Raw genomic sequence first — 14,880 nt, forward strand, 5'->3', positions numbered from 1 at the left:
TTTTTTTGTAAATTAGCTATTTAAACATAAAGATACCTGTTGCTTTTATAACAGTGTACTTATGTGAGTTACTACTTAAGTTTTTGAGTTAGTGTTAATAACAATAATAATAGTTATATTTTATTGAGAATTCACCACAGTGAGTAGGCCCTCTCTGCCTGTTTTTATAGTTATATTACATACTTCTGCGGTTTAAGTATGTGTTGAGGTCTGTGATGTTCTTTTACAAGTAAGTTAAGGTGAGTGAGCTTTGACAACGGCAAGGAGGTTCACCACCATATGTTTCTTTATTCTAAACAGTCTGAACTTAATTTTATTTTTTAAACATGACTTAACTGAGGTACTCTGAGTAAATCAACAAAGTCAGTTTCATTATTCTGTCAGAATCTTTTTTTGCAAGGATATTTGAAGTCCAGCTATTATATTTCCACATTCGTATTATCTGCTTTCTGCCAAATGGCCGTTGGTCAAAATAAGAGGACCTTTACGTTTCACATCACATAAACTGTATAAAAACATAGTATGATGAACAATGATTAATATTTAAGGTTTTAGTTATTGTTGTCATCTCCTTGTTAGTATCCCCGCCTGTCACGCGACGGGGAGGGAATAAATGTAACTTTAAATAAATTAATCACCTATCTCATGTACAATATATGTGTTCGACTATAGTTGATGGTAATCATATAAGGTCAGACGTTGGCTCAACGTTGAATAAAAAACAAATTCAAATACAAAGAAGAAAAGCAAGTTTATAAGTTATAAAGGTAAAACAAAAGGTGGAGGTGTATATTATTCTGTGTATTATACTAGCGTGTACAACTCCCTTACCACCGGTGATTATGGCGAAGCTATTTAGAATTTGTAGATCTGCTACCCTCTACTGACGTCTTGCAGCATTACAGGAAAACAGACATTTGATTGACGTGTGCACTACTTGTGCAATACTTTTTTTGTCTGTCTGTCTGTCTCTTTAAATTATCAGATGGACCCTGTAGCAGTTTATTGTAATTAAAGCATCCCCACGCGGTGAAGCAAAGGCCCACATTAAATACCAACAGATATTAAAGTGAAATAAATGCGCTGTGTTATTGCTTCCGCCTGCACGGAGACGGATATTTAAATTGTTTGTAATTTGTTTTGTTGTTGAAACATTTATTGGGTTAGCGTTTTCAAAAGACTGCTGCAGAGCTGCATCCGAGAATTAATTTATCCTCATTTAGTTTCCAGCTGTGCAGCAGAATGAGTCATCAAATGTAATGGTTTTTATTGCAGCTGAGGCTTAAATGCGGATTGTTATTCTTTCTACCATAAACTCAGATAGATACACCATGATTTTTTTTTAAATTATAGACCAGAATTGGAGTGTGGTTACTTTCAACAGTAGAATATTCTATAATAAAACGAGAAAAAACCCGGAAGTGACGTCAACCACCCTGCGTTCGTTTTGTTTGGGCTCAGGAAAGCGTGCGGCATGGTGCACACAATTAATAAAAAAAGTTTGTCAAAATACTGTCCTGCACTTACTCTACGCGCAGAGGATCAAATGCCAAAGCCCAACTGGACAGTTGCTGTGGAGGAAGCGTTAGCATGCATGGTCATTTATGAGCGAATGTAAGTAATTCTTCATCAGCAGAAATTAACAGAAAAACAATGAGTTAACAAGTCAATCAACGTTCATGCACGGGACGTTTTTAAATGGCAAAGGAACCACGAAAGTTAACCAGAACTATTTAAAGTGAATTTAAATACATATAAATTAAATGACATAAACAATTCTTACTTATTTGTGCAGGTATTAAAATACAAAGTTAAAGACAGCTCTTTCTGGCTGTCATTTTTGTCATGTTGTCTTTTGTTATGTTTGTAATGTTTTAACATTATGTCAAATACTTGGTGAATAATTTAATCATAAAATGTCTTTTTATCTACCTGAAATGTTTTGCAGCAATTAGACATTTATCCTTCTGGATGATCTACAGTAAACAAAGAAGATACGAAGGTAAGAAAGCCATGGTTGTCTTTATTATTTTTATTTTCTGAGCTCCCTTCAATGGACTTAAGCCTGGTGACTTGTACCAAACATTAAAAAACACAGGAATAATGAAAATTTGTGGTCTGAAAGTTGCCGAAACACAACAAAAAGAAGCTTAACTTTACCATACAGTATTTCTATAAATATGATTAAAAAAGACATATATTCTGCATTTCATATATTTGACAAACAAAGACTATTTCCAAATAGTAATGCTTATTTTTTTTGTCATGTATACTTTGTACTGTGTAGCCCAAACAGTGAGGAACTGCCTGATGGTTGTTTTTAATGTTAAGTGCTGCTTTTACTCCACCTTGTGGTAAATGCATGATTATAATCATAATTAAAGTTAAGTTATAATTAGTAAAGGCCTTAAAAACATATACAGAATATACATATATGACATTATATGCTAAATATGCAATATGTGATAAATGAGACATCCCACTTCCTGTCCTTATTCCCTGACATTTCATTTGCTTACTAACACATTCTGTACATGGTAAGGAAATCTTTTTCAGTGTAAATAAAATGTGGATTGAATTCCATCCTTTGCAGCACAGCCTGTTAGTCCTGTTAGTAGAGATTATTGACGTCGTTCTGTCACCTGAGGACACCCACAGACAATTGAAGCATTTAAATGTGGTTCAGAAAGGCTTTGGAGGTTGTGTGGTCACAGTACACAGCTGTACTAATGTTCATGGTTTGTCAAGTTGCTGTGATGTCTTTGACTTTCACCGTGCAGTCTTCACAGTTCTGCTGGTGGAAGACCTGCGACAGGAGCTGGAATGAAACACACAGGTTACATTTGTTACACGTGTGGGGGTTATGACGACATTACAACATGATGTAAGATGTATTTTACAGATGTTTGTACTTACCCTGGACACCGCCTGTGAAATCAAATCTTCATTGTCGTCATTTGACAGCACAGAAGCTTTAAGATAAACTTTCCATGACGCGTAAACTGAAAGAAATAACAGAAGTACACATGCACATTATTATGTCTTTGTAATAAACAGTACTATGAGTACTACTAGTACTTTTCTGACTGTCGTAGCAAACTGGGACAGTGCACAAATGAGTATGAGAGTGTGTATACTCCCACCTGCTGGTGAGGAGGTGCCACTGCTCGTATGATCACTAGCGCCGATTTCAGACTGTGATGTTCCTCCTGTAAAAAGGACAGATAATTGGATAAAAACAATAAAACGTCATTCATTGGCCAGGCCTTGACTGGTTAGAGAACACAATGATTGAATGGCTGACCTGTTGATATGGAAGGAGTGAGTCCATAATCCTCTGTAGATGTGTAAATGTGACTGTCTGCAGTAGTTGTTAAAGCTGTCTGTGTTGTAGTCGAAGAGACTGTTGATGCTGAGGTGGTGATTGTTTGTGCTGGTGCAGGTGTTGTGTTAAAGTCTGGTGTGGTTGATGCTGGGAAAAATGTCTCTGAAGATGCAGTAGTGTTCGGTCGGTTTGTCGCTGTCGAAGCACTGACAGTGGATGATGAAGTTGTGTTCTCATCTGGAGATGTCGCTGTAGAGATGCTGCTACTTGTTGTAGTAGTTGCTGCTGTTGGAGTGTCTGTGGAAAAGGTTGGAGATGTGCTTCTGGCTGTACTGCCTCTGGTTGTGAGTGTAGTGGTTGCAATAGCTGTAATAGTCAAGACCTTTAGTCAATATCATATTTTAGTCAGAAAAATAAAACTCATAATTGTTTCAGTTAAATGTTGTATTCCTCAATTAGTGGACACCAGTGGTTCTCAACCTTTTTTTGGCATGTGGCATGCGATTATACTGTGTTGCAAATACAGTATAATCGCATCAAATACAAATAAGGTACAGTCTTAGTTTAGATCCCAGGGTTTTGAGCCAGAGTAACGGTCAAAGAAGCAGGATTAAGTCCAACTATAATACTTAATAAAATAAAGTTGTCAGGGAGTTAAGTTTGAGTTTTAGTCTCCAGTCGTGCACTTAAAGAAACACATCAACACCGTCCTCACATGTGCATGTTGATATGTAGTCGTCACAGCAGTCAAGGAACGACATGCAGAACTGGTCACAGAAACATCCTCTGTAACAGGTCAGGTTTTGACCTGAGCAGCACAGCGCTGGTGGTCCTGCACAGCCTGGATCACACATTACATTCACAACTCAATGAAAGATTTTGCACCTGCTAAAAATGCAAAAAAGTATGTAAACATGTATGTGTTTTCACTGACAGACGGTAAAAGTATGGTTTAGATGTGCAATAAAAATATAGGAAAATAGCTAAAAAATACACCTAAAAGCTGTGGATATTACCTGTTTTTGCAGTAGTCGAGGTTGTTGTCTGTGCTGAAGAGTTGATGAAAAGGTGACACATCCAAATTATTAGAACAACCATTTTAAGGATCATAAGATTTTGCCCAAAAAACAATGTCGTAAAGCAGTCTTTGGCACTGACGACTTGCAAAATGGGTCATAATGCAGTCTTTCTTTATCCTGAGAGGTTATCCTATACTAGGATATGTAAAAGGAGCTGAGTAACAGATGCAAATGTCTATTTCTGTATAGACGTTAACTGTTGAGTTTTAGCTCAGCTTGTATTCAACAATTTGTGTTATATTAAAGTGAACAGTATTTATTAACTTATGAAGTTTCATCTTATAAATAAATACTAAGCATTATCATGATTAAGGCACTGATCCTACTCTCCATGCCTTTTTATAAGTGATACACATGCAGACACTGGCAGCATTGGCCCTGATAAATGACACTCACTGAGGCGTAATTTGAAAACACGGAAGGTGGTTGTTGTTGTTTGCGCTTCGCACGGCATCTGTAATAAACAAGGTCTAAATATAAAACTAAGAGCCCATTGGCAATAACCTTAAAGTCACTGGCAGTACATTTTTGAATAGAGAGTGACATTAAAGTGATGGTCATTACTCTCTGGAACAATCCTATTATCTGAGTCATTTACTCAAGTTTAATAATTTAGCATGCACTGTTGAAAAGATAAACAAACAAAAATCAAATTCTCACATTTAAGCTACATTAAACTTTGCCACTGCATCTAAGGCCAAATCTTAGGGTTGGGAGTGTTGTACATTTTTACATGTTTAATCTAAAATGTATTCAAATGTAAAAACAAAAAAAAGTACAAATCATTTTCTTACCCTCACTAAGAGGCAGCAGCTCAGACAAGAGGAAGACGCAAAACACAAAGCAATCCATGACACTGAGTGACTTCCTGGAGTGGCTAAAGTTTACTTGTACTTGAGCTGTACTTGAGCACACACACACGCAAAAACTGAGCTCCTATTGTCTTTTGAACAGGGGAAATACCTTGCCATTACATTCCAGTATTAAATTACAGAACTCGTGTCTTTTTGTTCTTTCTTTTGTTTCTCCTGCTCTACTGGTTTGTGCCGTCAGATTGGAGATATGAGGTGTATGTGACTGACGAATAAGTGTCTAGACAGCAGGGGACCTCAATGTAACCACAATTTTGTCACAACATAATTGAAAACAATATCTACAATGTGAAGTATAAAACAATGACTAAGTACAAACAAACTTCCTGATATTCCTTTATTCCAGTCAATGTGTACAGAAGTGTTCTCATTACACACTATTGTACTGTTCAATAGACAGTCTCTGTATCACGGAGAGATTATCTTACACCTAATATAATCTCTTTGGGATAAATAGCATTGCTTAGCAAAGGCAAAATGGTAACACAGATTAGTGTATCTCTAGAATCTGTCATACAAACCCAAAATAGATAATTTGAAATAAAGCTTAACTTATGAGAAATTAGACTGAATTAAAAAGGACAGAGTATGAAAAGTGAATCTTATTTGTCCTGAAAAGGATGAGAAAGAAAGATGGAAACACCCCAATCTACACCTGCCAGCTTTCTCCAAACTCTTGTATGTTCCTGGCCCTGGAACCGTCCGGCTTTATCTGGTCGTTCCTCATTTGACCATCAAAGTTCCCGCAAAGACCTCCTACTCTCCGTTTATATATGTGTGGCAGGGTAATTTCTGTGGAAATACCATGAATACCATCAGATTACACCAACAGAAAAATAATTCACATTTCCATGCTTAGGTGTGAAAAAAATGCATTTATTTACACGCTACTACTTATTTTGATATAATATATTGAGCTAAGTGACCATCACTAAACCAGTGATTCCCAACCACTGTGCTGCAGCATATTAGTGGGCAGTGAAAGACCAATGTAAATTATGCAGATTCATTTATTTGGTTTGAATGCAATTATTTATTTACTGCTAATAATGTGTCTTTGTTTGGCTATGACAGTGACAGACTGACCAACTATGTACTCTTCCACTAGGTGGCAGCAGGAGTCTATAATAACTGAAGAAAGAGAGAGACTCAGGGCTGCTCAAGATCTTTGTATGTCTCCAATTCCTGTGAGAGAATCAACTCATTATAATTATATTTTATTACATGTCTGCCAGTTCCATGGGAATTTTTTTTTCTATGTGCCGTAGCTCAGAAATAGTTGGAAAACACCAGCTGAAACTACAGTAGTAACATGTATTTACCAGCTTTGTTGCGTCCGTCAAACTCCACTGTGAGTCCAAAGTCAGTCCTCAGGTACATCCGAGAGGAGCGCACACTGAGGCTCAGACCTGGACTTGGTGAGGCGGGCGTTTTAGTTTTTCTTCCATCCACCTGGAGGTTGATAAAGAAAGAGTTGAAGAAGAAATTACATCAATTTTTACATAGGAAATAGTATAGACTCGCATTTTAGAATTATTGTTGTCGTTGTGACAAGCTTCCTTTCAGCCAGTTATCAAAAGGCAACTTTCAGTTGAGCTCTCAGCTGTTAGCTAGGTGGCGGTCATTGTGAATCCTACATCTTTCCTGCTCTGTATGGTATTGTGCTGCAAATGATTTTTCTCTTACTTGTAGGAAGCAGGCATCTATTATTCTCAAAATCCTTCAACAGAAGCTATGCCATGCTGCGTCTGCTACTTCCTTATAGACCAGGTAAAACAATATGACAGGTGTGCAGAACTTTTGTTAAAGACGCCACTGATACTTACATACAGTTTACGATTCTTCTTTAACTCCACAGTGTGATTGTAAACGACGACCTTAAGCTCTTGGAGCTTGTAACGACTGCCTTCATTTTTACTGTCAGCATCACGTGTTTCATCACTGTTGTCTTCATCTTCATCATCTACATCTTCATTGTCAACTATGCGACTTTCTTCACTACTGTTGTTGTCATGATCCTCTTCACTATCTTCATCACTTTCTTCTGGCTCTGAGTTGACACCAACAATGTAGACATCTGGAAGGTTGTTTGGCAAGTTTTTGGTCCGGACCAGAACATACGAATGGTCTCCCCTGAAGTTGTGCTTCATTTTATCAAAGGTTCTGTACTCGGGGTCTGCTCTTACACTACATTCACTGAAGTCTGTTGATAAACAAATGTTAAGCAAATGAATGCATCTTGTTGAATACTGTACATAGAGTAGGTTCCAAAGTAAGAACAGAAGTGTTTGCTTCTGCAGTACCTGTAGACTTGCAGTAGTAGTCACCCATGTCATTTTGGAGGCATATTTCATCTCCTTCACAATTCTCGTCATCATCACATTCGATCTCACCTAAACCGTCATCTTTTTCACATTCGCATTTCTCCTTGCAGTGGTCAGTGTACCAAATGTCATTAAACTGATGAAGAGAGAAAGGTCAACAAGGTCATCAAGGTTAGCAAGTTCATCAACGTCAGGTGTCAGTTTTAATGCTGTACACATTTTGCATTTTTCATATTAACACCAATATTTAATCTATTTTAATACATTTTTTAATCAGCAGGCTCTCACCTGGTGTTTGTTGCCGTCATGATCAACACAACCACACTCTCTAATGGGTACACAACGCCAGAGTTTCTGCACAAACCCATTATTACAGACACATCCTGGTGCACAGCTGTCGTTGTTCTTGCAATTTGGAGGGCCGTTTAGGTTTGCACAGGTCGGACTGCAAGCAGGGACGCATGTGGTGTAGTGACTGTTCTTTGGACAAGAAGGTGCTGGAAGTTAGCAAATAAAATAAACGTATTATACAATTGCAGGAATAAGATCAAAGTAAGAAAGAAAAAAATTGAATATTTGTTGGATTCATTGATATTTAGAGATAATTTAAAATCTTGTACTTGGAAGAGCTGTAGTAGGTGGTCTGGCTGTAGTGGTTGGTGGACGTGGTCTGGCTGTAGTTGTTGGTGGACGTGGTCTGTCTGTTGTTGTTGGAGGACGTGGCCTGTCTGTCGTTGTTGGAGGATTTGGTCTGCCTGTTGTGGTTGGAGGACGAGGTCTGGCTGTAGTTGTTGGAGGACGTGGTCTGGCTGTAGTGGTTGGAGGACGTGGTCTGGCTGTTGTGGTTGGAGGACGAGGTCTGGCTGTAGTTGTTGGAGGACGTGGTCTGGCTGTTGTGGTTGGAGGACGTGGTCTGGCTGTTGTGGTTGGAGGACGTGGTCTGTCTGTTGTGGTTGGAGGGCGTGGTCTATCTGTTGTGGTTGGAGGACGTGGTCTGACTGTAGTTGTTGGTGGACGTGGTCTGTCTGTTGTTGTTGGAGGACGTGGCCTGTCTGTCGTTGTTGGAGGATGTGGTCTGCCTGTTGTGGTTGGAGGACGAGGTCTGGCTGTAGTTGTTGGAGGACGTGGTCTGTCTGTTGTGGTTGGAGGGCGTGGTCTATCTGTTGTGGTTGGAGGACGTGGTCTGGCTGTAGTGGTTGGTGGACGTGGTCTGGCTGTAGTTGTTGGTGGACGAGGTCTGGTTGTAGTTGTTGGAGGACGTGGTCTGGCTGTTGTGGTTGGAGGACGTGGTCTGGCTGTTGTGGTTGGAGGACGTGGTCTGGCTGTAGTGGTTGAAGGACGTGGTCCCAACTGTAGTTGTTGGAGGACGTGGCCTGTCTGTCGTTGTTGGAGGATTTGGTCTGCCTGTTGGGGTTGGAGGAGGTGGTCGGGCTGTTGTTGTTGGAGGACGGGGTCTGGCTGTAGTTGTTGGAAGGTGTGGTCTGTCTGTTGTGGTTGAAGGACGTGGACTGCCTGTTGTGGTCGGAGGATTTGGTCTGCCTGTTGGGGTTGGAGGAGGTGGTCGGGCTGTTGTTGTTGGAGGACGGGGTCTGGCTGTTGTTGTTGGAGGACGGGGTCTGGCTGTAGTTGTTGGAAGGTGTGGTCTGTCTGTTGTGGTTGGGGGACGTGGACTGCCTGTTGTGGTTGGGGGGCGAGGTCTGGCTGTAGTTGTTGGGGGGCGGGGTCTGGCTGTTGTTGTTGGTGGACGTGGTCTGTCTGTTGTTGTTGGGGGACGTGGCCTGTCTGTCGTTGTTGGAGGGTTTGGTCTGGCAGTTGTGGTTGGGGGGTTTGGTCTGCCTGCTGTAGTTGTTGGAGGGGGTGGTCTGTCTGTTGTGGTTGAAGGACATGGACTGCCCGTTGTGGTTGGAGGGTGTGGGCTTTCTGTTGTGGTTGGAGGGGGTGGGCTGGCTGTTGTGGTTGGAGGGGGTGGGCTGGCTGTTGTGGTTGGGGGACGGGGTCTGGCTGTAGTTGTTGGTGGACGTGGTCTGTCTGTTGTTGTTGGGGGACGTGGCCTGTCTGTCGTTGTTGGAGGATTTGGTCTGGCAGTTGTGGTTGGGGGGTTTGGTCTGCCTGCTGTAGTTGTTGGAGGGTGTGGTCTGGCTGTAGTGGTTGAAGGACGCGGTCTGGCTGTAGTGGTTGGAGGACGAGGTCTGTCAGTTGTGGTTGGAGGACGTGGGGTGGCTGTTGTGGTTGGAGGAGGTGGGCTGGCTGTTGTGGTTGGGGGACGTGGTCTGACTGTAGTTGTTAGAGGACGTGGTCTGTCTGTCGTTGTTGGAGGATTTGGTCTGCCTGCTGTAGTTGGTGGGGGGTGTGGTCTGGCTGTTGTGGTTGGAGGAGGTGGGCTGGCTGTTGTGGTTGGGGGGTTTGGTCTGCCTGCTGTAGTTGTTGGAGGGTGTGGTCTGGCTGTAGTTGTTGGAGGACGCGGTCTGGCTGTAGTGGTTGGAGGACGTGGTCGGTCTGTTGTTGTTGGGGGACGTGGCCTGTCTGTCGTTGTGGGAGGATTTGGTCTGCCTGTTGGGGTTGGAGGAGGTGGTCGGGCTGTTGTTGTTGGAGGACGGGGTCTGGCTGTTGTGGTTGAAGGACGTGGACTGCCTGTTGCGGTTGGAGGACGTGGTCTGACTGTAGTTGTTAGAGGACGTGGTCTGTCTGTCGTTGTTGGAGGATTTGGTCTGCCTGCTGTAGTTGTTGGAGGGGGTGGTCTGTCTGTTGTGGTTGAAGGACGTGGTCCAACTGTAGTTGTTGGAGGACGCGGTCTGGCTGTAGTGGTTGGAGGACGTGGTCTTTCTGTTGTGGTTGGGGGGCGGGGTCTGGCTGTTGTTGTTGGAGGACGTGGCCTGACTGTAGTTGTTGGCGGGTGTGGTCTGTCTGTTGTGGTTGGTGGATTTGGTCTGCCTGCTGTAGTTGGTGGGGGGTGTGGTCTGGCTGTTGTGGTTGAAGGACGTGGACTGCCTGTTGCGGTTGGAGGACGTGGTCTGCCTGTAGTGGTTGAAGGACGCGGTCTGGCTGTAGTGGTTGAAGGACGCGGTCTGGCTGTAGTGGTTGGAGGACGTGGTCGGTCTGTTGTTGTTGGGGGACGTGGCCTGTCTGTCGTTGTGGGAGGATTTGGTCTGCCTGTTGGGGTTGGAGGAGGTGGTCGGGCTGTTGTTGTTGGAGGACGGGGTCTGGCTGTAGTTGTTGGGGGGCGGGGTCTGGCTGTTGTTGTTGGTGGACGTGGTCTGTCTGTTGTTGTTGGAGGACGGGGTCTGGCTGTTGTGGTTGGGGGACGTGGTCTGGCTGTTGTTGTTGGAGGACGTGGCCTGTCTGTCGTTGTGGGAGGATTTGGTCTGCCTGTTGGGGTTGGAGGAGGTGGTCGGGCTGTTGTTGTTGGAGGACGGGGTCTGGCTGTAGTTGTTGGTGGACGTGGTCTGTCTGTTGTTGTTGGAGGACGGGGTCTGGCTGTTGTGGTTGGAGGGGGTGGGCTGGCTGTTGTGGTTGGAGGATGTGGGGTGGCTGTAGTTGTTGGAGGAGGTGGTCTGACTGTAGTGGTTGGAGGGTGTGGTCTGTCTGTTGTGGTTGGAGGATTCGGTCTAGCTGATGTGGTTGAATGTAGTTCATCTGTGGTAGTTGACTGATTTGGTTTAGGGGTAGTTGATGAAGGTTGCGTTCTTGCTGTTGTTTCCATGTCTGTTACATCTGTAGTTGCAGTGTTTGGTGATACTGTAGTTTCAGGGTATGGTAGTTCTGAGGTTTCAGGTGTCTCCTGGTCAGTGGTTATTGATAGTCCTGGTGTTGTTGATAGTTTATCAGGTGTCACTGATGGATTGCTTGCTGATGGGACGTTTGTAACAGGTGTAGTTCTTTCAGACAGTTCTGTAAGAACATTTCACATTATTGTCTGGCACAAAACGGCTCACATTTCTAACCTGTTCAATCTGCTCATTTCAAAACTACCTTCACAGTGTCCACGACGAAGAGATATATCATCTATGGCCACATCAGACTGTTCATTGGAACCTCTGCGCCCTTCAAAAATGATCTATTAAACAACACAGAAGTTAATCTTAAAGCACAGAATGTTACAAGATTGCAGTAATGTGGGCCTTGTCTGTAAGTACTTTCATCGATTTCTGTGATAACTTGCCTGGAAAGCTCCAGATGTACTGAAGTCCACCTGAGCTAAGTTCCACACATTTCCCTGGTCATTCCTTTTCAGCCAAACAGCATTTGCCGTTCTGTTCTGGACCAGGTAAACCTGAAGGCCCATTGTATCCCCTGAGCCGTGCATATGGTACCAGAACTGCAGACACTGAGGACCTGGGTCATAACACTCAGGGCTGATGAGACGAGCAGTGTCTCCGTGGGTTGCACCACTGGCCTCGATGTACAGGTAATGACCACCTTATCCAGAGAAGTGAACCATTATGTTGTGACTAAATTCTTTTTTAGCTGTATATCTGAGTATTTGGATTGTCAAGAGCATATTACCACCAGTGTGGTCAGCAGAGGGCCCAGTCATCTGGGTAGGTGTGGAACCAAGGTGCCATTTCCAGTCAATTACATCAGTCATCATCTGATTCCAGTTACAAAGGTCTCTGTCGAAGCTACAGTCAAAATTACAGCCTGAAGGAAAAGATGATTCCATTAGGTTTCATAAAATTAGAAATCTTCCGGTGACACTGGAAACTACATTCTGCAGAAATATGACTAAGCTTAGATGTTAATCAGTAACAAAGTATCAGTTTTTTTATATAAAGCCATAAAATGTCTAATGTAAACTTACTTGAGTGGAAGCCTGCATTTCTGGGTGGAACCACCATATCACCAGGTACTCCAGGAAATCCTTCTGAAGGAGACAAGTATGTTTTTTTTTAAAAAAAACAAGCACATTGTTTAAGGAGCATTCATTAATGACAATTAATTAACAGTTAATTTACATACGGCAGATTGTGGAGTTCCTCCACTTGGGTACAGTGACTCCAGCCTCCTCGCAGACAATACTGTAGGCCTGTAATGTCTCACACAGCACTGCAGGGTCACCATGGGTGGAACACATACTGAGCAAACAGCCCCTAAAATAACTCTCTGATCCTAAGGCTAACTGGCAATCTGCAAAAGGTCCAGTCCTGGATAGAAGGAGCCCACAGCGGGCCTGACTGGTATACTCAGCCTTCTCCTGTGGGTCACAGTCATGAGGAACCTGAATAGTTTCACAGAAGGAGGTGCTTGGCCCAGTCTGCCAGCTCTCAGCTAAAGCTGTAGCATCAGGAGCCAATATCCCACCAGGCATTTGAAGGTCATCTCCTCCAAAGTGGTTGAAGTTTCCACACAACCCACAGACCTTGTCAGAATATTTGGATGGCAGTTCAACATGTACAGCACCGGCGTTGTCAAATGAGACTTTCAGACCAAATGCAGTCACCAGTACAACAGAGGCTGGATTGCTGTTGATCCTGATCTGGCCACCATTGAGGTTCAGTGGAAGGTTTCTCCATACTCCATTAACCTGAAGAAGAGTAGATGTTTACACATTTGTTGACAGCAGCATTTGATTAGGTCTTAACAGATTGTATGAATTGCAGCCTAGAGATAGTGTGGAGGTACTTTATCTTTAAGAACTGATAAAAATGATAGATTAGACATATTGACATATGGAATGTAAAATATAATATAGTATATGATATAGTTAGTTATTTATTATTTGTTAGTTATTATAGTTTTTGACTTGTACTAAAGGTTCAACAGCAAACTTTGACGTCGACTGTACTGTTGTTATTAGTGAAGTCGGCGCTTTGATTTAACACTTCATCTCAGGGATCATTTTATGACCTAATACAATAAATTTCTTACATAATGCACTGCACCTTTAAAGGCTGCATTTCATGATAAAATTTGTTTATCAGGGCTACAGATGACCTTCCTGATGCTGGCAGAACTGAAATCCAGGCTCCTTAACAATAGAGAAATATTCTGAAGGTTTAGAGTAGAAGTTTGAATGTATATTCACTGTTGGATAAAAATGTATTTGGTTATTGTTGTCTTTATTACAAAAAACTTTGACTTTGGTGATTAGTTCGTAAAAGATAATGGCAGCAAACTAATTGCATCCGGTCAATCTCAGTTTGTAATACTGCTTGGTATTTGATGTTTTTATTTGGTAAAAAGTGACTCACCACCACCCGTTGTGTCTGCCATTTCAAAAAGGACACTCTGAAGTTCTGTGTCTCCACATTAACCTGCTGGATGGATGACTGTGATGAGATCCCTTCCGGTGCATTCACCACCTCCACGCTAAACTCGGACAGAGCATCGCTGCGTGAGCAGGTCGTGGCCAGCAAGTAGGTGCAGGCGGAGATGAAGCGAAAGAACACTCCATCAAAGGTACTGAACTCTGTGTGACTGTGTATCGTACACATCCCAGTGGCGGTGGTCTCAGTGGAGACTTTGCTTTGAGAACCACAGATTTGTCCCTGTGGGCATCGAGAGGGGAAACAGGAGAACTGGCCCCCAGAACAGGTGCAGAGCGTGAACTCATCTGTCCACAACTCTGTGTTAGATTCACACTGAGGTCCTGTGGGGAAAATGACCACGTAAACATTTGCTCTATAACCAAAAGTCAGCTAACCATGATTAGTTAATACTAAAATTCAACACCTCTTTATTTTTATACATCAGTGATGTTGAGACTAAAATTATGAATGATTTGTAGAGAACATCATAATTTGACAAGATGATGAAACCGAGGACACAAGTCAAGGTCACATTGTCCTCAAACACGTTCTGATCCAGCATACACTGAATGTGGCATTTCACCTCAACATTGAAAATTCAATAAGATTAAATATGAGATTGTGTTTTTTTAGTTTTACTATTGAACAGAGAACATTAAATAAGTGCAGTATCATTATATAGTCCTATGGAAGCTAAATTCTAAGGAGAAGAAATGCTGTTAATGGTTGAGTAACTTACTTTCAGCACATTTTGCAATTCATCAGCTGACTGTATTCTTAAAAAGTGATCATTCAGCCTTATTATTAGTACAGCAAAAGAAGAGTCAGTGCATTCTCACCACACAAGCCTCTTCTTACGCCAATGCGGTCGAATGAAATCTGACCCTCAGGTGATGTGGCTTCGAGCACAACCTAAAAAATGTAGGATATTGTTTTAAAAAAAAGACTTTCATGCAACTTTGCATTGTGAGTCTGTGATATTTAACCTGTGTCTGTGGTGTGATTGTAAGAGGGACGAACACTTGTCTCCATGAG

The 14,880-nt window shown here is 42.3% G+C and overlaps 2 protein-coding genes across 3 annotated transcripts in view; both read right to left on the reverse strand.

Moving 5' to 3' along the window:
• Nucleotides 1–2,019: 2,019 nt before the first annotated feature.
• On the reverse strand, nt 2,020–5,452 carry LOC112488718 (endochitinase A-like). 2 transcript variants are annotated; one of them, XM_025066310.1, is made up of 7 exons: nt 5,199–5,452; nt 4,342–4,374; nt 4,041–4,166; nt 3,305–3,691; nt 3,144–3,209; nt 2,917–3,002; nt 2,020–2,818 (listed from the first exon to the last, which is right to left on the reverse strand). In XM_025066310.1, exons 1-7 carry the CDS (start codon nt 5,254–5,256, stop codon nt 2,744–2,746), a joined length of 831 nt encoding a protein of 276 aa, XP_024922078.1. In that variant the 5' UTR covers nt 5,257–5,452; the 3' UTR covers nt 2,020–2,743. The 2 variants fall into 2 exon arrangements, with proteins under 2 accessions (XP_024922078.1, XP_024922077.1); XM_025066309.1 differs by having other exon boundaries at nt 4,342–5,452.
• A 147-nt stretch (nt 5,453–5,599) lies between these two features.
• The window catches only part of LOC103396025 (zonadhesin-like), a 10,346-nt gene continuing 1,065 nt past the window's right edge, over nt 5,600–14,880 (reverse strand). The window contains exons 5-21 of the mRNA XM_025052404.1: nt 14,832–14,880; nt 14,685–14,757; nt 13,789–14,186; nt 12,557–13,121; nt 12,399–12,461; nt 12,104–12,238; nt 11,760–12,016; nt 11,570–11,654; nt 10,936–11,488; nt 9,812–10,777; nt 9,060–9,766; nt 8,221–9,000; nt 7,889–8,097; nt 7,580–7,736; nt 7,103–7,479; nt 6,599–6,728; nt 5,600–6,068 (exon numbers count right to left, since the gene is read on the reverse strand). Coding sequence (XP_024908172.1) covers nt 5,926–6,068; nt 6,599–6,728; nt 7,103–7,479; nt 7,580–7,736; nt 7,889–8,097; nt 8,221–9,000; nt 9,060–9,766; nt 9,812–10,777; nt 10,936–11,488; nt 11,570–11,654; nt 11,760–12,016; nt 12,104–12,238; nt 12,399–12,461; nt 12,557–13,121; nt 13,789–14,186; nt 14,685–14,757; nt 14,832–14,880 — 5,647 coding nt within the window. The 3' untranslated portion in view covers nt 5,600–5,925. The remainder of the gene's footprint in view (nt 6,069–6,598; nt 6,729–7,102; nt 7,480–7,579; nt 7,737–7,888; nt 8,098–8,220; nt 9,001–9,059; nt 9,767–9,811; nt 10,778–10,935; nt 11,489–11,569; nt 11,655–11,759; nt 12,017–12,103; nt 12,239–12,398; nt 12,462–12,556; nt 13,122–13,788; nt 14,187–14,684; nt 14,758–14,831) is intronic.

The sequence above is a fragment of the Cynoglossus semilaevis genome, chromosome 20, assembly GCF_000523025.1.
Source record: "Cynoglossus semilaevis isolate Cse_v1.0 chromosome 20, Cse_v1.0, whole genome shotgun sequence".
NCBI classification, from domain to species: Eukaryota; Metazoa; Chordata; class Actinopteri; order Pleuronectiformes; family Cynoglossidae; genus Cynoglossus; species Cynoglossus semilaevis.